The sequence below is a fragment of the Elaeis guineensis genome, chromosome 5, assembly GCF_000442705.2.
Source record: "Elaeis guineensis isolate ETL-2024a chromosome 5, EG11, whole genome shotgun sequence".
Taxonomy (NCBI): domain Eukaryota; kingdom Viridiplantae; phylum Streptophyta; class Magnoliopsida; order Arecales; family Arecaceae; genus Elaeis; species Elaeis guineensis.
The window spans coordinates 121,456,467-121,478,389 of NC_025997.2; the positions used below are offsets into that span (position 1 = coordinate 121,456,467).

Here is a 21,923-nt window from a genome sequence, read left to right on the forward strand (position 1 = left end):
ACATTGATAATTACAATATCGTCATTATACAAAAGGGTATACAGCTTTGAAACTTTACAATAAAAATAGTGATGAAAAATTCCTTGTACCAAAAAAATAAGGATGAATTTTGAAACACGTCTTTAATATGTGATACACAAATAGATACAAATTGTGAACAACATCAGTAGTAGAAACATACAAAAGATACCACTACCCCAATGATGGTTTCTGTGATGCACAAACAGAAAAACAAGGATGAACATAAAAATACATGCGTAATTACGTGATGTGTGGTTTTATGTACAGAAGCACATCAGCTCATACACAGCTTTTCATACCAACCCAGTATGGTATTGGTAATATATGGGAGCTCGATATGTCCCCATAGTGATAAATGGCACAGATGTTGCATCTTCTTCAACAGTTCACCATGTGCTGATATAAGGACATGTTATATCTTACCAACTTGTACGGGCAAGGTATTGATACAGAGTCTGATACCAAGACTTAAACATTGATGTGAACCACGAATAAATACAAATTTAAACAATATTAATAGTGGAAAGATACAAATGATACAGCTATCCTTCTGACGGATGACATAATAAATCTTTTAAAGAACTATTAAAGATCATACAGTGCATTTTTTTTAATGGTCAATGATCCTTTGTTGGAAAAAAATTAGCTATACAAGCAGAAACAACCTAGAATATGTAATTTCTGGACAGTAAACTCACAAAGTAAGACTCATACCAATCATCACTAAAGTATGCAACGAGTGTTCAAACAATGTCTTTAATTGTATACCCAGAGATCCTGACAGGGGAGGAAAAAAAGAAAATAAAGAACATGCTCAAACATCAACAAAGATGCATGTGAATATTCCAGTCAGAATTAAAACAGATTGATGTTTAGGTCCCTAAAACCAGAGTCTAGATTTGGTTGTTGTATTAAGAAAACAGAAAAAAATGGACTCCAAGTCTTTTTTGTCAGGAGTTGACCCCACAAGATTCTTGGTTCCTTAAATGCCTTCAAAGATGGCTTTGAGAAGATCCTAAAGAAGTATAATTTTAAACACAGATGCTAATCTTCTGTTTTATTCTAAACATTATCTGTACTATGATGGCGAGTTCCATTTCATTCAAAAATAAATCATGGCTTATTTTAGTGTTGGAAAACCAAGATAGTAGCATGAAAATATTCCAAATCCCTTTGCTTCTTCACCACATAGAAATTTAAATTTATTGAAACCATAGAGTGACAAGCCAAAATATGGTCAACCCTTACCCCCTATTTGGCACGAAGGATGGATGGAGGAGGAAGGATGGATGAGAGAGAGGATAGATAGATTTTTCATTCATCCTTTCATATGTTTGGTAAAACATGGAAGGATGGATAAAAATAATTTTCTCCTTTGTTTGGTATAGGAGGAATAAAAAGAAGGATGGATGATATTTATATAACATTTTTACTAGGCTATTTTTTTATAAAAAATATTACTATTATTAATTTATAACACATATTTATACTAAAAAAATAAATAATATATAAACTTATAATCATTATAATCTATAATTATATGAAAAATTATATAAATATTTATTTTTAATTTAATTTAATTTAATAAAAAAAATTATAATTAAATATTAATTAATTAGATACATAACTAATTGCTTAATAATTTAATTTAAATAGTTAATTAATATTATACAAATAGTTAATTAAAAATAGTAAATAAAAATAAAGAAATAGAAGATAATTCTAATTATTTAATTATAATTATCATAATTATATACTAAAATTAAAATAATTAGTAATAAGATTTAGTAATATATGATTAATAGTATATATATATATATATATATGTATAATATGAATAAAAAAATGAAGAAATATTATAATTTTTTTAAAAAAATTAATGAGGGATAATTTTGTTAATACAAAAATTCATCCATCAATGCCCATCCATCCTTCCTTGCATCCTTCAAATTTAGGAGGATGTAAATTGATGGGCCAAGATAGCTGGATAATTCTTTCTTTTTCATCCATTCTTCCTATAATTTTTTAAACCAAACAGTAGATGGATGACATCCATCCTTCCAACCTCATCCATTCATCCTCTCATGATCCCAACCAAACATAAAGTTAAGTCTCGCACAATCAACTTTAGAATTCTTAAGCTAATCACTAGCAACCTCATTGCCTAATTGAGAGAATGTAAATTGGTAGACCAGGATATATGGATAACTCCTTTTTCATCCATCCTTCTTGTAATTTTTTGAACCAAACAGTAGATGAAGGCCATCCATCCTTCTAATTTTATCCATTCATCCTCTCATGACCCCAACCAAACACAAGGTTAAGTTTCGCACAATCAACTTTAGAATTCTTAAGCTAATCACTAGCAACCACACTAGCAAATTTTGAAGACCGAAGAAAAATGCCAAATAAACAAAATTCACACTAGGATGAATTTTGATCCCAATATTTACTAAGTATTGCACAAATTCAAGGGATTAAAAACCACACTGTGGACATGCATTCTAGTCATGAAATATATACTTCCATAAATTCATGACGAGAGCTTTTAACCAGCAATAGAAAAGTGGGATGTCTGTTCATCACTGCTGCTGGTAGAATCATTTACATCATGAGCCACCTCCTGGTACAATAGCATAGCAATCAAGTCAATCCACCACATCCTCTATTTTTTCCAAGTCATACAAACAAGCCGAAGACCTATCCAGATGAGGCATTATAAAAACATGACTTGCTTGCTGCTAAGAAATATAATCCTGACAAATGATTTATGATTTGTTTTCTGTAAAGCGTGCAACTATATTACATTGAACATAACATACAAGCTAAATCCTTGCGGAATCAGAAGACCACTTTTATCTTATTGGCTCAAGACTTCAGCCTTCTTGGTTTAATATAATACCATATTTTACCCTAAAAAAGATTGCCATGTCTTTTATCCATCTAAAATAATGTCTAAGTTACTGTTCTTTTCATCTTTGAATTTCTAAGAGAAGTTCCAATGCATAACGGTCAAATATTGAAAATAAGTTTAAACAAGTCCTTAAGTATAGCATGCTTCAAGTCCAAGAGTCTTAAGAGCTTATGATTTATCCATCTGAAGCTAAAGTACCTTTAAAGATATTAAGAAAAGCTCCATGGGTATTTTGCTATTCTTTCAATAACGTATTGAGCAATTTATTGATCCTTGTTCATGGTTTATCCACAATCAAATGCAACAATCTGATTCTTTTTTCCCCTGAAAACTGAGTGATGGAAGACAATTCAAATTCACTTACCTCTCTAAAACAGCCAAAATGGATGTCTACATAATTGAGCCTTGCAAGCCACCTTCTAAACATTCACTCAAAGAGCAGATTGATTCTGTCCATAAGATTTCATTGTCTAGTGATATCAGAAACTGCATGAAGTCAGAATGTGATGGTAACAAAAATCCATAATAAAACCAAGGTTCGCAGTCTCAGTAATGGACCTGGACCCTGTATCGGTAGCATGCCTATACAGTGTCGATATACCCCGTATGGGAGTCGGTTCAGCATACCAAGACTTGGCCGTACAAAGTCTCGGTTCAAAACTTATATGGTATGGTATTGCTCGGTATGGTGCGGTATGCATTGGTATGGCAAAACATGAATGAAACAACAGTGCAGCAAACAAAATAAAAAAAGAAGTTATGTTTTTAGAAATATGCCCTAAAGCTGGTATGAAATGTTCTTCCCCAGCTCAATTTTTTAAGGTTAACTTTTTCAGAGACATGTATATTCAGAGGAAGATGGTACAAAAGCACATATTCATCATCCCACAAAGCTAAAATAGCTCAAATGGCAAAGTGTCTCTTAAAATAGATTTTATTTGATATGTATGTGTGTGTGTGTGTCAATAAAAAGAGATTTGCTGCCACTTAGTTTATTGTTTGTAATGAGGAGACAACCAATATTCTCCATACTATGCTTCAATTTTTAACTGCCAATTTCTTGTCAAATGTTATTGCCAATAACTTAAATTTAACATAATTAGAGACAAAATCAAATTTGATAATCAATTTTTTTTACTTTAAAGTATAACCTATTCTGAGATATGATTCTTGGCGAACTTTGCAGTTTGTTTTCCATTTGGTCATTACATTGATCACCTTGCTGTTGAGATTAAGCAAGCAGATCTACAAAACTATCAGAAACAAAACTGTAGGCAATGATTGATGCTTAAAAAGACCATGCAGGATGACAAAAATGAATTTGATGTGCTACCTTTGGTTAGTTGCAGAAACAATACACACACACACACGCACACACTCGACTGGTTAATTCACAAACCTTATAAAGTGAAATATTAGTAGAAGCCATGAATGAGATGAAATTAAAAGGAAAATTATTTTAAATAATTTTATAGTAGAATGGAATTTTAAGAGACCCAAGAATGCTCCAACATCACTATCAGATTCAAGAAACAGTGCAAACTTTACCAATAAGCATGAGTGAGAAGGGAAAGCAAACTAAAGAATATGCTCTTTTAATGAGAACATAATGCAAGGAATACTGCAAACACTTCAATTCCAAAAAAGCAAATAAATAATATAAAAGGGTGATTGAACTATGACATTTTTTTTTTATACGGGGTGAGGGGGGGCTCATTTTTTTTTGGTACAAAATATGAACTATGACATTCATGGCAAACAATTAAGCAGGAAATGAGAGAAAGTAGAAAAAACACTGCAAAAAATTTAGCTAAGCAATGTTGCTCATTATCCAACTAATGACATAAGGCTTGCAAAAGTTAAGAGGTCACTACATCCAACCAAAAAAAAAAAAGAGGCCCTAGTTATGCAAATAAGAGGAAATATAATTCTCCTTAAGTCTAAAAGCTAAAGCTAAATATAAGAAATTATGGAAAAGAAGATCCATAACAGAACAGGAGATCACTCTAACTTGTCATGAAAATATTAACAGCTGAGCAAAGCTAACTCAAAAATGTCATCTAAAACTTTGTAATATTAGAATTAAGGTTCCACTTTCCAGAGCATTAAAAGGGTTATTCAGGATTCCACATTACATTTGCTGACCCTCTGAGTATGCCAAATGCACTTATTTGATACAGGAGGAACATGGATTAAGATACTATTTCATAGTCGGGTATTTCTAGTTTATTCCTATAAAAACATTATAACTAGAAACAAAAGTGGTGTGCCTGCCTACTTCTTGGTCCTACGAACTCTCTTTGGCCCCCACACTTCCATTCTTCCTACAGGGCATCCACAGGGGGCACGAAAGATGAGAACAGTCCGGCCATTCAGTGGCGCCATCTTCTTGAGCTCAGCTTCAAGTTCTTTGTGGTCCTCCCCTAGTTCCAGGGGGCGAGTTCCAAGCACATCCTTTGGCATCGGTGGCAGGCACTTGACGCACTCCTCCGACTCAAGCTGGATATCGAATTCCACCGCTTTACGAAGACCTTTGCAGTAAGGTTTCCCACATTTTCTAGCCTGATGACCGATGAACTCCCATGCAGCAATCCCGGAAATGAACATCAAAACGAATCCAGCAGCATAAGCAACAGGGGCTTGGTAGAGAACATCCCCCATGAGGTCTATGGCCAAAGGTAGGAGCTCAGCAGCTTCATGGAAGATGAACTTGAGATAAGGGACAGTCAGAACACCAAGTGCGCCGAGCACCAGAAATAGTATCACGGTGTCAATGGCGGCGAAGGAGGAGTGCTCGCAGAAGGGAGGGGACAAAGGATTCAAGGACTTGCTCCTCCGGTTGCGGGACTGGCTGCTGCGGTGCTCCGACGAGGCCTGGGAGTTGGCCATGATGCGGTGCTGCTCAAACGTTCTGCAGAACTCGATCAAGCTCCGGCACTCAGCCATTGTTAAATCCCAACAGATCAAACTAACAATTTTTCTTCACTTCTGATAAAACCACCAATCCGGAAAACTCAAAAGGTCGCGATCAATAGCTGATTTTTTAATCGAAAATTGATGGAATAGGCTAGATGGATTGAGATCGGAAAGATCGGTAGGAAAAAAAACCTGACGATTTCGATATCATCAAACCATCCAACGCGTATGGGATCCAAATACACCGAACTCAGGTGATAAAAACCCCAATCCAGATCAGGAATAGAGAAAAACCACAGTGATCTGAGCTCCGATCGAGATCCGTCGTGAACTCCCACCTGGGGTCTTGATTTGTGATCGAACCTAGGGATCGGAGCTCGAATCCGATCGACAGCGTGAAATTTCCGATCGAGGCCAAGACGGATCGAGGCCCCCAAAGAAATCGATCACCGATCGAAAAATTATTGATCCCGACGCCTCCGAGACCGATCCGATCGCTCTCTAATCCAAGAATTGGAAGAGAGGCAGTTTTTGTGCTACGAGCGCCGGCGCGTGGAGAAAGAGATCAGCGCGGATTTCGGATCCGCGAAATAAAAAGAGAGAGAAGGGCTAGAAACCGGAAAGGGGGTATTTATAGTAACGTCGGTCGATGGATGGGGTCGGTGAGGATCTTAACGGACGCACGATTCAGTTCTTGCTATAAAATTACGAGATTGCCAAACGCCAAGATAGTGAATTACTGGAATATATCCGCAACTCTTCTTCACAGCATGAAATTGGGAGGAGGAAATATCCTTCTTGAAAATGAGTTGTGTTTGAATTATTCTATAGGAGGGTGTAGTCCGACCCTAATAGGATCTAATTAGAATCTAACATTGAGTGTTGTAGGATCTGTTTGTTGTGTAAAGATCATATATAACATTAATTTTTATGAGTTTTAATAAATTTGAAGGTGCAATATGTCTTGATTTTAAAATTATCATTTTTATGTGTAACATAGTATAGAAGTGTATTAAAGATTCATTAACAGATAAATTTAAGTGTTTTGAGAGTGAAAAATTGAAAAATATTTTAAATTTTATGTAGTGTTATGACATATGATAATAATTATAAGTATAAACTAACGATATAGAATTAGGATTAGCAATGCTTAATCTATTTAACCCATTTAAACATATTCAACTTGTTGTAAGTTGGATTAGATTACCTATTTAATAAAATGATAAGATGTAGTTTTGAATTTTTGATCTGTTTAATGAATAGAGAGAGTTTTGATTGATAGATTTTTGATCTAATATGTATCTAATCCAACTTGTCTGATCCATCCTTACCTGATTGCTAGTCTTATACTGAATGATTTTTACATTTAAAGACTTTTTTCTTAATTTAATAAATAATTGGTTAAATTACTCTGGAACTAAATTATATGATATTCTATAATAGAAATATATTCTCGAGATGCATCATCTAAGCAACATGAATTACATGCATCACATGGACGATACTAGATCCTAATATGTCTACTTGAACAAGATCTAAAAAGCATAATAGGATTGTTTGTATTGGGATATGCAGATTTTCTTGATAAGCAGCATATGCAAGTTGTTCATTTAGATACGCTAAATTAGCTCGAATATTTGCCAAGCTTATCTTTTTTTTGCCTGCATTCTCTAAGGAAACTACTTTGGGATGCCCGCTAGCACCCATGAGGGACATCCATTCACAAATGCATATTGCACCAATTCTTTAAAAATACACCAATTCTAAATCCGAGATGACCGAGAAAACTTTTTATATGCATGAAATAAGCGAAACCTTAGCATTACTCGTGCCCCAGTTAATAGTGAAAATGAGTACATAAAGTAAAATTTTCAAATATAAAATAACTGTTATAATTTTATTATCCCAAAATTACATGCTTCGAACTAGTCTAAGGAGACTCGGTATTCACAGACAATTCTTACTCCTAGAAGGAGAGGGAATAAAAAAAAAAAATGCAAGATCCTTTTCTCTAAGCAGAGTTGAATCATTCGAAGAAAAAGACGATTTCAGCTTGATGTGGTCAACAGATGTTGCAATGATGTGTAATAGTAGTCATAATCGTGTTAAGTTGGAAAGACCATGAACCTCTTCTTTAACCATAGGGATGAGTTAAAAAAAAGAAAAAAAGAGAGACTTTGCTTGGAGGAATTCTAACCCTCAATCATGTAGCTGACTTCCAAGTCCTCTACCCATCTAAGTGGCAATATATTGGAAAGTATAATTAAGAGCAAAATAAAGTTCTTTGCTGTTCTTGTGCATTTGCAAATCAAATGCTAATAGTATTTATGCACTATGTGGCATACACGAAAGCATAAATATGAACAGGCGCACACGCACACACACTTATGTGTCACATCTTTATCAAATAACGTGGATTATTTATTCCACACTTGCTTGGATTGTTTGTGGTGTCAAGGGTCAACTCCATGTCTGAAAGGAAATTGCTAGTGGATGGACTTATGATCCAAAAACATTAGTGTCCTGCACGCCATCTTCTAAAGCATGGTTAGGCATCCAAGCACCATGCTAAAGTTTTGGATGATAGTCACTAGGTCACCAATTGAAATCTTCCCCCCAATCTTTACCTATCGATACACGCGATTTGGTGAATTTTAAACATGTCGAATTATACGACAAAAGTTACTTGTATAAATGTAGATAATGCAAGAAGAGTGCGGACGTATGGTCATACATCACATTTTACAAAATTCACATCTACTCCTTACTTTATAGCATTGTAAGGTCAGTCAATCTTGGCAGTTAAAGTCATTGAAAGCATCCCTTTTCCCACTTCTTGTTCTTACTTTCAGAAATATACTTTGATTATATAGAGGGGGCCCTATTTCATAATGAGGGCCCCTGCTTTAGTTGCTTGCCAACATCTAAAACTATTATAACCCCAACTTTCTTTTCTACTCACATGAGCTAATAATAATTGATATCAAGCCAATCAGTACCAGAATTATACTCAGTACAACAGGGTATTTATCATAGGTCCCATAATTCCTTCATTCTACACTCTCCAACTTGTCCTTTTACTCCTCTCTTCCTCTACCTTTTGTTGTTTTCCTTTCTTTTTCAACTCTCTTCATGGCCAAGCTCTGAAATTAAGGCCTGTGACTTTTTGGTAGGGATCACATGGAAAGATTAGGTGAAGCAAGTTCAGACCAATAAAGTGATAATAGGCTCGAATTCAGATTTGACGTGGGACACTTTGGAGCCCATCAGGTATATAACCAACCGATGTAGTCATGATGAGTACCCAAACATATGCCAATTTTTGGGGCCACGAAAGTAACAGTTTCACCTTTCCTCTGTTAAGAACGCATAAACAAAATAAATAAGATCTATCATGCATCCTAAAATTCTTTAATTTATTGGATACATGGCCTCTGGTTATGTTTCTATTGTAACATAAAAACCAAAGCCGGGCATTTGTGCAGAGATATGGTGGTTACCACCATCAATATTTGACATCTGACCATTTCATCATTTGTACCTTCAAAAGCATAGAAGAAAGGCTGCCAAAGAGGCAATTTATCAGAGATGTAACTCTGGCAAGTTGGTGAATAGTTGAAATTATGGTTGAGCAATTCAACTTGGTGGGGGACCCATTTTATTTGCACCATGCTTCCTTGCAATTGCCGCCGTTGATATAGTTGTCGTTATTGGTGTAGTCCTGGTCTATAGTCAACTGCTTTGATAAGTTCTTGCTTGTCACTTACGATAATGTCCATGATGTTTTGAAGGAAGGAGTCTTGCTTGATTTCAGAAGTTAGGACCACTTGTTTCTCCTGCCAGTCAGCCTCATTCATCAAATGTTGAAATAGTTAGCACATCATACCCACAAAAAAAATATTATCATAACCTTTTCAGAGAAAAAGTAAAGGAGAGTTGATCAAATGCGACACTTCAGTTATGCCGCTACAGCCGGTAATCGTCAGCAGGACCCACATGAAATGACCTATATACATACATTTCATGCTTGCCTTCAATTCTATCTAAGTCACATCGCTAGCCTTTGCAAAGAAACTTCACCGCTGCCTGTAAAGCATGTGTAAGAAGTCTCTGTCTTCAAAAAACATTTAGAAATGCCACCTTGCAGGTTTGAAAGTTACTTCTTTCTAGCACACACACTAGGGAGAAGAGAGCCAACAGGCAGACCCAGTCTCACTAGTGGTATTCTGTCACTAGAGATTTTCCATGCATGAGAGTAGAATTTTCAATAACCTCAAACAAATATATATATTAATTAATTTAATAATAATAATAATAACAACCTATCCTAACTTCACACGTGAAATCTCAAATCCACTTGGTGGCACTGCATCACTTGTGACTAGACCAGTCTGCAAGCTGGTTAGCTTCTCTTGATATATAGTGCTTCATATCTAGCCTTTAAGTAGGAAGCCCTAAAGCTAAGCCTAGTATACTTTTCAGGCCATGTTACATTAATAGGCCGACTTAAAATTTTTAGTAAGTTCAGCCTAGACAGCCCATTATTAACATCTTAAGTTGACCTAGACCAATAATATTTGCAAACTATTCATGCAATAGAACTGCAATCTGAATAGCATATCAACCCAACGTATGGGTTCAATTAAATGATAACTTTTGAAAAACTCATCATAGAACTTTAATGAATAGTCTTATTGACTAAAACCTCAAAATCTAGTATTAAATATATGGAAGGGTTATAGTGTCTGCATCAGCAAGATCTCACAAAGCTGGATCAACCACTTGACTAACTACAAACAGCAACTGCTTAAGAACATCTAAGCAAGGAGAGCAGGTGGAACAGAACTCTAAAGGTTACCTGCACCTGCTGTTCTTCTTGAAACTTCTATGCACTAGTTCCACTCATACGATAATGCAACTGTCAGAAGTTTGGGACAAGATCAGTTGTATTTCACAATGTTTTCTAGCTGCAACTGTGTAGGCATCATGACTGAGACTTAAAATGGAAAAAATTAGTGAAAATTAGAAACTGAGAGAAGTCAATGAAACTGCGAGTTGGTTTCAATATCAGGAATTTCAGTTACATTATAAGCTTTTGGTTGGAGGAGGGAGTAGCCATGGCATTGGAAGCCACGGCTTCCGTTCGAGGCAAGAATCCACCAAGGTGGAATGGACATGGAAAAATAATGGCAGGCAGAAAGATTCACAGATTCACATCCACTGAGGGTAGGGGAGGGAGGCTACAACATGGATTGGACCACCTCGACCTCGTCAGTTGCCCTGAGCTAGCGGACTGGCAACCGGTGAGGAGAAACACCACTGGCACCAAACCCTTATCCAAAACAGCTCAAACTGGAACTCAGTTGAGCCACAACCGTGGCCTGGACACTCATCTGGAGCCCATCAAGATGGTCGAGACCTGGTTGTGAGGAGGCAAGAGATCGAAGGCGGGCGGTGACAGAGCTCTCCCCCTCTCTCTTATGATAGGATGGGAAACTAGAGTGGTGGTAAAAGGTGAAGGGAGAGGCAGAAACGTTATTTAGGATAGAGAATTTTAGCCCCAATCCAAGGGCAAAATTTATTTCACCCATCCCCACGAACATGTTTTACCACCTTTGATAAAGGATAGCAGATGTCTACCAGAATTGTACCATTCTTGGAAGAGTTGTCCCATTTGGCAGGATAAGCCCAAATAGTGTCATTTGTCCTGGCTTATCCTACAACTAAATGGGGCCTTACCATACAAGCAATATGCATTCATACCCAATCACAAAGATGGGGTGTTAGGAAGATCTCTGCTAAGTTTTACTATACAGCCTGTGGTTGATTTCTCCGAATTGTCAATGTCATCATGGCTAGATTTAGAGGATCTCAGGAAGATCATTACATGCAGCATATCGATAAGTTATTTAGCTACTACCTGGTTAAAGGTATGACAAATGAATCCAGCCAAGTTCAATGTAAGCTGAGACTAGCAGGAGCCTAAGAGTTTTAAGAGCATGTTTGTTATTGATTTAATGAAAGAAAAATCCTTCTGTAACTTTTGAAGTGAAAATAAATACTCCTTGAAAAAATTGTCTCATAATATCATTGGAGAAGTGCTTATACGAAGTTCAAATATATACATATATATATATGTATATTCCGGCATCTTCTTTTGTGAGATTGCTTTTCGTTTTCAAATAGGCCATCCATAAAACCTAGTAATACAATATCCGATCATCAAACACCAACTATACCAAAAAAGTACTTTTTATTTAAGAACTTGAATGAATGTGATTTTTGAGAATGACTTTTAAGAAACTAAAAGCAACACAAAACATGCCCTGAAAGGAGAATACCTGACCTATGTTTCACAAACTTGGATACCTTTATGTGTCCAAGTGTCAAGTCTTTTGATCTGATTAGGGAGAAGAAAGATTTTTTTAACCCACTCAACTCGAATCTTACAAAAAATGATAGAAGAAGATGAAGAAGTTTCAAAAGTAGGGCTCAAGTCTCTTTTCTTTTATTGATTAATTCTCCCAACCATAAACTAAGGGACATAATTTTACTTATAATAGTGAGGTCCACCCTTACACAATTTGGATCAAACTTCTCTTCTTATTTTCTAGAAGGATGTCCACCATTGAATAAGTTGAGGTGGATTACTCTTCCTAGCTTAAAAAGAACTAGCTTTCTAAAAAAAGATGAATATAAAAAAAATACAAAAAATACTAAAATTTTATAGGAGATAAATCTCAACTTGTACATCAACTTTTCTTCTATTGCTCCACCTAATTCTTTATGGATTGAAAAATAACTTCTGATCAAAGTCTTTGACTAGCCTGTTTCGAGGCCTAAACGATGGAATTTTGGCTCCATTTAGTAGGGATGATAATTTTAGTCAATCCGTTGGATATCCGACCCGACCCAAATGGGATGGATTTTACCTAACCCATTTAAATTTAGGGACGGGTATGGATTTTAGATGAAAAGCCAAAGCGGGTTTGGGTCGGATGCAGGTAATCATATATCCCGTCTCAAACCTAACTCAATATATATATATATATATACTGCCCCATCCCACCCCACCCCCTCGACCTCAAATCGATACGATAACTTCTCAAACCCTTCGTTCTTCCCCAATCCACCCCATCTGCCATCCATCCTCCCATCCAAATTGGAAATCGAAACCCTAGCGGCGTTGTCGCCTTCGCCACCTCCTTGTCTCCCATCTCTCTGATGCTACAATAGGCGCCATCCATCTGCCATCCAAATCGAAAATCAAAACCCTAGCGGCGTTGTCGCCTCCGCCGCATCCGTCTCCCAGCAATCCTCCCTATTTCCCATCTATCTAACACCACAATAGGTGCCATCCATCTCCCATCCAAATTGGGAATCGAAACCCTAGCAGCATCGTCGCCTCTGTCTCATCGTTGGAGCTCTATTATTCCATGCCCTAAGTCGTGGCGATGGAGGAATATTGCCTCTCCCTCAAGCAGCTGGTGGAGCAATCCAAGGCCCTAGAGGAGCACTCTGACTTGAAGAAGAAGATCGATCTTCCCAAGTTCATCGTCAAGACGTAGCAATGGATGCTTCACCTCCATGTACTCGCCAAGTAGTGCTTTCAGGTGAGCTTTCCCTCTCAAGCCGATCGATCGCTAGGGTTTCTTGGTGATCTTTGTTCCCTAGGCTCCATTCCTTTCTTGCTTTAGTTTCCACAGGACCCGACCCGACCCAACCTAACTTGCATCCTCTGCTTTATCCAACCCGAGCCAAGACGGGTACGGAATGAATATGAGTCTAGATTTTTTTCATGACAGGACAGGTATGGATATTGGTCAATCAATCCCTCTAGGGATTAGCCCAAAGTTGTAGATCTCAAAAAGATATTCAATTTCAAAAAAAAAAATAACGATCATCTCAATCAAGCATCATATGAACAGGTTATTGCCTTCTGAAATTTAGTGTGTGATTCAGTTTCTTGATGTGGTAGATCTTGCTTCCAAATCCTATATAGATCTACTCATAGTGGCCAACATGATCCACATCGAGTCCTCATGATAGCAAAACTGATCCACATCGAGTCTGATAATCTTTTTGGATATTCGTAATGGTCAAAATGGTCCACATTAAGTCTAATGATCCACTTAGATCATCTTTCTACTTTCTAAAAATTTTCTTTTGTAGATCTATACCCGAATTACACACCAATCCTTTTCTAGGTGTCAAGTGCAAGTATATCTGGATAAAACAAAGAATCCAAGTGACATAACTTACGACCTTTTCTAAATTGATAATGGCTAGGAATGCATTGGACGAAGAAGAAGCAAACAAGGTGTCAACAAGCTTGTTGATCAGGAGTATCATAATCACACGATCAAGTTGGTTTCAAGTGCTATCAAAGTTAATTCAGCTGTTGGTGAAGTCACTATCATATATGGTGGCCATCATTCATGTTACAAGGAAACACATAAACTCCTATTGACAAACTTCAAATATTTGAAGAACTGGATGTGGATGGTCTCCATTTAGTTAACTTGCAATTGATATGCTCAATCAGCTTCCCACTGATGTTTACAAGCTGATTAGACTGAATTTTCACTAGAATCCATCTTCAACTTTATATCATTATCTAATCCTGCTATAGAAAGCCTGTAAGTATTACTTCATGCCAATCTTTTGAGTCCAAACATATCTCTGCCTCAAATTCCAAGCTTACATTTCACAAATTCCAGCACTTCGGCTATCACATTCACCCTGTAATTCATCATGTCTAGTTTGTATTATTTTGACAGTTCTTCAGATACCAATTGCTTACACAAAGTTCTTTCAAATATTAAAGGCTTCTATTCCTAAACCTCTTCTTTGTCCTCCAATTGGGTATAACATAGATGACTTGATGTTTATGTACTCCTTTTGTTGCAATCATGGAAAGTGAGTATCCTGGTTCTTAAGCTTAAGAGTTTGTTAGTCAAAAGCATTGCAAAGTCCCCATAAAAGTCTGTTCAAGACCACCTTCTTAATAACTAGAGGAATGTTCATCAATTCAGGAATGCACTCTTGACCCTATTCACAAAAGACCTTGCCTTTTCTAAAAAGAAAAAATAGTCAGCATTGAAGCTCTATCCAAGCACTACTAATCTCAAACCCCTCCACCCCCCAAAACAAAAAAATGTTTCAGTCCCAACCCCAAGGCACTTATCCGCCGTTCATCAACATTACTAGTTTCCAAATCCATTATTCAGCATGTGCATGATTACCGCAATTAGACCTTTCAAAGTTGCAAGAAGAAAACTCCTGACATTTGATATCCAAACTGATAGAACAAAAATTACAACAATTAAACTGACACAAAATCTTTCGTCCAACATCATTGCCTCTAAGCCATTCAACCATGGGCACAATTCCTTCAGAAGAGCACAAGCAGCAAACCACCATCCAAAGCCATTTAAAAATACAGACAGAAACAATATAAATTAATCCATGCTGGTCTTAACCCGTTCCTCACACTAAACAAATCTCTAATCACAGCAAGGAGTGCCAATTTCTGCCCTGGACTTCCCAATTCATCTGAACTCACCAAGGTATACAGATTCAATTAAAAACTCTGATAATAGGGTTGCGGTTGGGTTGGCAAAGACCAACCTCTTTTAAATGGGTCAAGTTTGGGTTTGGGCCTCGAAACAATGGACCGCCGTGGGCTGAAGAAGAAGCCCTTAAAGCCTAGTCCTAGCTGCCCTGATATTAGAAGTGCCACTGGGTTGCATCCGATCAGGTTGTAGCGGGTTCCAGTCAGATAATTAACTCCCAACCTGAACCAGACCCCTTTTTATAGTCATGTTGGAAGAAAAAGTAATCACACCTGAACCAATTATTTTACATAAACCCAGAACTACCCACCAATGCATTAGGGTGACACCAGGTCCAGCTAGGCAAACCCCCATCTAGAACCCACAGTTGAATGATAAGAACTAATCCAACTCTATAGACTATAGACAGATGAAGGAATGAATCCATATATAAACCTAAAATACAAGCAGTTATACCTATTCCCAAAAATTCTTAGTAGATATAAAGAATCTGAAGACATATATTAATCCTCAAGAGCCACTGTAAACTTAAGCTAGCACCGCAAATCACCACATATTTAAGAAAATCACCAGCCTTATCGATTAACTTACCATATATCACAACTGACTCAGGTGATCCATTGGGTTGGGGACCACAGCCCTATCTATATAAATGGGTTGGTTCCGGGCCGACCTGTTAATGATCTGTATTTATAAATAATCAGGACAAGCCCATTTATTTCAGTGGGTTTATGCAGTTTGATGGTCCAGGTTGCCACCCCTACTTGATATGGTGGTAATACGGTAGTGGATCAAGAACAAGTCAAGGCGTGGTTGGTTGATGAGACAGGTTGTGCAAACCATGGTTAATAAATAGAAAACATAAAATAAATTGAAGAGAAAATTGGAGTATGCAACACACTCAGTATTCATCATGTCTCTCTCTCTCTCTCTCTCTCTCATACACATTCAAATGCCCAATCTTAGATCCTCTCTTCCTGGCCCTATTTTGTTTTTTGTTTTTTAAAAGTGATTGATAGACAAGCCTTGATTGGGTTCATGAGTGGTTATGAGTCTGTGTAAGATAATGGGTTGTGTATAGATTTCTTCTACTCAACCCGACTATAGATGGGTGCATCAGTTGAGGGTTTTTTTGATCCAATGTGAAGTTGACCCAATCCAACCTCCTGCAATTCCCGGTTAGAGTACTGAAAACACCTAACAAGGTACAAGCCAAGATAACAACCCATCCTAAAAATCACATTCCTTAACCATATGCAACAATAAACAAGAAACCAGTAGGATGCAAGTAAATGTTCCTTGAAACACCTCACCTACCTCTCTAGCTTAGTTGCCAGATAACCAGAATGTGATGGGGGAGAAATTTTAGGACTTTAGGATGGGTAGGGATAGGTAGGGAAGTGTTGACATTGACACCTTTATCTTGAAGAAACTTGTCTAATAAGGAAATGTCTTGCTTCTAACTTACAAGAGGGGTTAGTGGAAACTGGTAAAACCTTAGCAGCATGAAACTCCTACCTAGGTTCCCACCTCTACTTTGGGATCTTTCAGGAAACAAGCTCATGCAACCCTTTCCCAAGCACTTCACTTTCTCCTTTTCTTTTAACCTTTTTTCTTGAGAGAAGGAGATCCACTTCGTTGCACCTGTTCTGCTCCTGCTCTAGGTAACAAAGAGAAGTTCTAAGATCCTTATTCATTTTGATTATGGATGATTATACCTAGAGTGCTCTTAAGCAATTAATTTCATACAGTAGTATTGCATTTCAAATAAAGGAACCAAAAAGTATGATGGAAGCATAAGAAAGAAAATACCTTTCAGTTCCATGTGATTCTTAGTCTCTTCACCAAGTTGCTTCCACAAACCTGTCAAAATTGCACTTGGAGTAATAAGAAAGCGGTATTCCACCCCAAGATAATTGCATCAAAGAACCTCAGAGCATTCCTTCTTGTAATCGCACAGATTAGAGAACAAAATGGTCACACCTTCCATTTGATCCTCGTAGAATCCATGAGGTACGTCACTAATGGAATACAGCGGTTGTATCTTTCAAAGATTTTCTTGCTCAATAATTGTTCTCCCTGCACCCCCTTCCAAGTGCTATAGATGAATACTAGTACATATAATTGAAATCAAAGTGCAGAAATATATAAACCCTAGAATTCAAAGCACTCAGAAGATTCATTTGAAGGAAGAACAATGGATAAATGAGAACCACCCCTCTTCAATCTCTTCATCAACACCTTGGCCTTTGCAGCCATTGCAATTCATAAACATTATAAAAAAAAAAAAGTACTCAAACTTATTGACTAACAAGATCAGAAAAAGGGGGGAAATGGTTAAGAAATTTGAATAAACATCAAATACAAACCAAGAAGATAGAACAGATTGATTAAAAATAAAAAACAGAAAAGGGAGAAAAGATGAAGTTAATATTAAAAGGAATATTTAACAATCACAAGCAGAAAAATGAGAAAAAATAAAAAACCTCAAAAGATGATGAAATTTGTATTAAAAAATACAGAAGATAAAGCAGATTGATTAAAACAAAAATTGGAAGAAAAACACGAAAGAATGAATCATATATTGAACCTACAACGAGAAAAGAAGATTAAAAAAAAGCAGCAGATGCACATGAAATTTGCACAGAAACATCAAAATTAAACCCATAAGATAGAAAATAATCATATAATAAAACTCCTCCAAGTACGACAAATAACAGCTTATTTAAAACGAATATCAAACCATCCATACATACGACAATTTTTTTTTAAAAAAAAAAAGCAAAGAACGGTGATGAAATCTGTGCAAAGGCGTCGAAACAAGTAAGCTAGAACAGGTTGATTAAAATAAAATTTACAAAAATCTGAACAAAGAACATAGATTCCACTTCGATTGCTCGGAGTATAGAGCTCAGAAAGAGGAGGAAGGGCAGAATGCTCAGGTGAGGAGATTAGCGAACAGGTGTTGCCGTGTGAGTCTGTAGTTCAGGTTAATATTTTGTATAAAACCATCGTACACGAGTTGTTCGCTGTATAGACTATGGATCACCGTCCAAGAGAGCGCCAGATTTAGATGCTATTATTGAGAGGTCGGGAGTTAGGAGCGGTGGACGACCGATGGGATACGGACGAAAGGAATAACGACGGAAGATCAATCATTCAAAAGATTCACGGGTTGGGTGTCCGCAACCGTTGATCGTGATGGTTCACTGTAGGACGCGTGTTCATACGTTTGACGGATAAGATCGTTTGAAACTTTGTACCGATCCGATTCGGATAAGTTACACGACCAAGTGGACCGTTGCTTCGATCATTGTGAAGCTGTTTGGCAAAACATATTTTTAAATTGAAAACATAAAATCCAATTTAAAAAATATATTTGATTATTTTTTTTACTATCATTATTTTTGAAAAAAAAGTATCAGGGATTATACTTGCATTCTCAACTAGAAAGAAGGATTCATCTTCCTGCGCACCCATCTATTTTTGGATCATTCATCATACAAATTTCAAAGCACTTTGAATTTCATCATTCATCTATCTGTATAGATCTCAAAATACTCGATAAATAATAGAATCATGAATTAGCACGAATGAAAATAATTTTTTTTTTAATATGAAAGATATGAGGATGATCCTTAGACTTCAAACTCAACATCTTTTGCTGAATCAAGACTTTCATAATTAAGAACAAAAGTAAGAGTTGGTGCTATACTCGGAGTTGAACCATCTGAGTTGATATCAAAGGGGCAAAAGATGATACCATTCAAACTAAAATTTACTAGTTATTTTAAATCTAACTTTAGGTTGTTTGTGCAAAGTTGGGAGATGTTAATGCTGCTGTTATTGTTGGTGGTAACGGTATTGTGATTGATAATGGTAAAAAAATATCTACTGCCTCATTTCTAGCTCAAGTGATTATATAGCTATCTCAATATGTTAAAATTTTACAGCTCTATATTATTTGAACTCATAAAAATTTGGTATGTTTGGATAACTTCAAAACTTCATAAATCATGAGCCAATCACAAGGTTAGAGCAAGACTGGTTGCATGTTTTTATTTGTGCCGACCAAGATCAAAAACATTCCATCTGGTAAATTTTGGTCAGCTTAAGTTTAGGAAGCTATATCAATGTTTTGTGCTACTTTTGGATAGATTTCCAGTTGAAAACAGGTGTAGTTGGGTTGAGATTTAGTCATAATACATGTTTTAGATCTAGATATGAAGAGTTAATATTACACTTTCAACCATGGTGCAAGTCCAAGTTGGGTATCTAGACTAGTCTAACTCTGCTGCAACCCCAATAAATAATGTACAATTCCTGCTTGCCTCAAGCAAATCAGTTGCTAACTGAATTGAGCTTAAGCTTTATATCTATTCCCAAGGATGCCAAATGTACAAGCTCAAGTAAGCCCAATGAACAGGGCATTGTCTCTCTATCTCATCCCCTTTACCCTTCTGTCAACATCATCCTTTGAGGTTACCATAATAACAGGTTTTTCCATACATGGTTTTATTCTTGCTTGCAAAAATTTTGGTAGTATAGGAAAAGGTCAATTCATAGTCTTTCTTTTTCTTTTTTATCCCTCATTCTGAGCAGATATTTTTTCCAATAAATATGAATCTCTAAGTTAGGGTGCAAGACTATGGACCAGTTAATATCAAGTGGTACATGTTTCAAGCAATGTGTACCCCAAACCATTTTCTGACAAGGCCATAAAATTCTGTGGTCCTTCAAGCAATTTTTGAGCAAAGAACATCCCAACACAAATCATGCTTAGGGTCATCTCTTCTCCTAATGACCTAGGCAATAAAATCCTCCATCACTTAAAAAAGCTAACAAATTCAATCAAATATAAAAGCTAGGATAGGTTTAAATCAGTTGTGTACTCTTATAAAGGTTAATACATTAATACAACTATTAATGGAGCATGCTACATACAATCAAAACTCAAGAGCTACTTTGCTAGAACCACTAAAACCATTACTTCTATAGCCACTTCTCCACATGAGAATTGTAGTTTCTATGCCTCAGGCTCTTCCAGGACTCCTGGGATCATGGCGGTTGTTTGCGCCTGATCCGGGATAATCATTACTTTCGATGTCCATCCTAGCAATTTCCTCCTCCATCATTCTCACTTCTCTGACCATTACCTGCACCGACAAACTCTAGATATAAGTATGTTACTAATTCGAACCATATCAATGCCAATACTTAATCTTTTCCTTTGAGTTCTTCTTCTTGTAACCAAAGTGTAGTTGCCACTGACAAAATCAGAAAAATTTGTAAATGCTAATAATGAAGAAGATCAGCCCATGCATGATTTGCTCCAGAAGTAACCTCACATGGACTAGAGTAAATATGTTGAATGCATCTTGACTAATGATCACATTTGTATAGTGACTAACTTCTTTAATATGTTAGTATAAAAAAAAAAAACTTCTTTAATATGAGTACCATAGAAGCTAAATTTAAAGAAACCTTATTTTTATGCTTGTCTTTGTCCACAAGCTAACCTGTGGATTGCGGACACATGCCCCAAAAACTGAAGGATGATAACAATAATTACTTATACCTGTCTTGATTTAAGAATAGTAGATGCATGAAACACGACATATACATGAGGGAATATTATTATCTTGAAAAATTTGTATCAGTATGTGTGTGTGAGAGAGAGAGAGAACCTGATCTGTCGCCTCTGGAAGTGGTGGTTCTTGGTTTCCTAATGCAAGGCTCCCTGCAAAAACAAACCCAGTAAAAGGGACTATTACTTTTATGCAGGGAGAGACAGAACAAGCTTCAATTTGTCAGATGACATAACAAATTTCTTTTCTTCTTCTTCTTCTTCTTCTTCTTCTTTAGGAAGATATGAAAAACCCATGAAGTTAAAAATAAAAAACTTAAGACATAACAAGCTTTAATTTGCCAGATGACATAACAAATCTCTTCTCTTCTCTTCTTTCTTCTTCACACATGAAGTAAAAGAAGTTAAGACATTACTAGATAGAGGTACAGCACCCAAAGGAAGAAGAAGGCATGACAAGAAGAGCAGCAGAGCCAGGAGTTGAAGCAAGGTCTTCTTCTGGTCCATCATGTGCAAGGAACCTCCCCCTGACCCAAAGTGGTTTATAACCAAAGCCTGCCTTGCTGTTATGCCAATCCAATGGGCAGTGGATGGTGCGGTTTATATAGGCCTAAGTGACAGGGCATTAACTCCACCTAAAGTCAACTGCTCTCTTATTTTATTTGGAGGTGTGTGCTCTCATCTCCCTTCCTTTTCCTTTGCCTTTTTAACCCTCCTTCATTGCCTCAAGACTCATGACAGTGACTGCCCACAGAGCTTTTTCCTCATGTTTATGCTGCAAGACCTGGCATATTGTAATGGTCAATGTCCAGCAGCACATGTATGATGATGCCCTGCACCAACATAAGCATAGAACAAGCACCTACATGCCTGATTGTTTCTGATTTATTAAGTGGGGGTGGTGTGCAGT

General features: G+C 36.7%; 1 protein-coding gene and 1 long non-coding RNA gene across 4 annotated transcripts; both read right to left on the bottom strand.

The window, feature by feature from the left end:
• Positions 1–4,991: 4,991 nt before the first annotated feature.
• On the bottom strand, positions 4,992–6,453 carry LOC105046090 (uncharacterized protein At5g19025). Its single transcript, XM_010924586.4, has one exon. The coding sequence runs from the start codon at positions 5,879–5,881 to the stop codon at positions 5,210–5,212; it is 672 nt and encodes a 223-aa protein (XP_010922888.1). The 5' UTR covers positions 5,882–6,453; the 3' UTR covers positions 4,992–5,209.
• Positions 6,454–9,223: 2,770 nt separating this feature from the next.
• On the bottom strand, positions 9,224–21,602 carry LOC105046089 (uncharacterized). 3 transcript variants are annotated; one of them, XR_012141628.1, is made up of 6 exons: positions 21,430–21,602; positions 21,114–21,166; positions 17,410–20,582; positions 17,239–17,289; positions 9,762–9,937; positions 9,224–9,687 (listed from the first exon to the last, which is right to left on the bottom strand). It is a non-coding gene; the product is annotated as an uncharacterized lncRNA (long non-coding RNA). The 3 variants fall into 3 exon arrangements; XR_832196.4 differs by lacking the exon at positions 9,762–9,937; XR_012141627.1 differs by lacking the exon at positions 9,762–9,937 and having other exon boundaries at positions 9,224–9,699.
• Positions 21,603–21,923: the final 321 nt, after the last annotated feature.

Bases quoted from the DNA above. Each gene is read 5' to 3' on its own strand.
- LOC105046090 (XM_010924586.4), bottom strand. From the start codon at position 5,881: ATGGCTGAGTGCCGGAGCTTGATCGAGTTCTGCAGAACGTTTGAGCAG.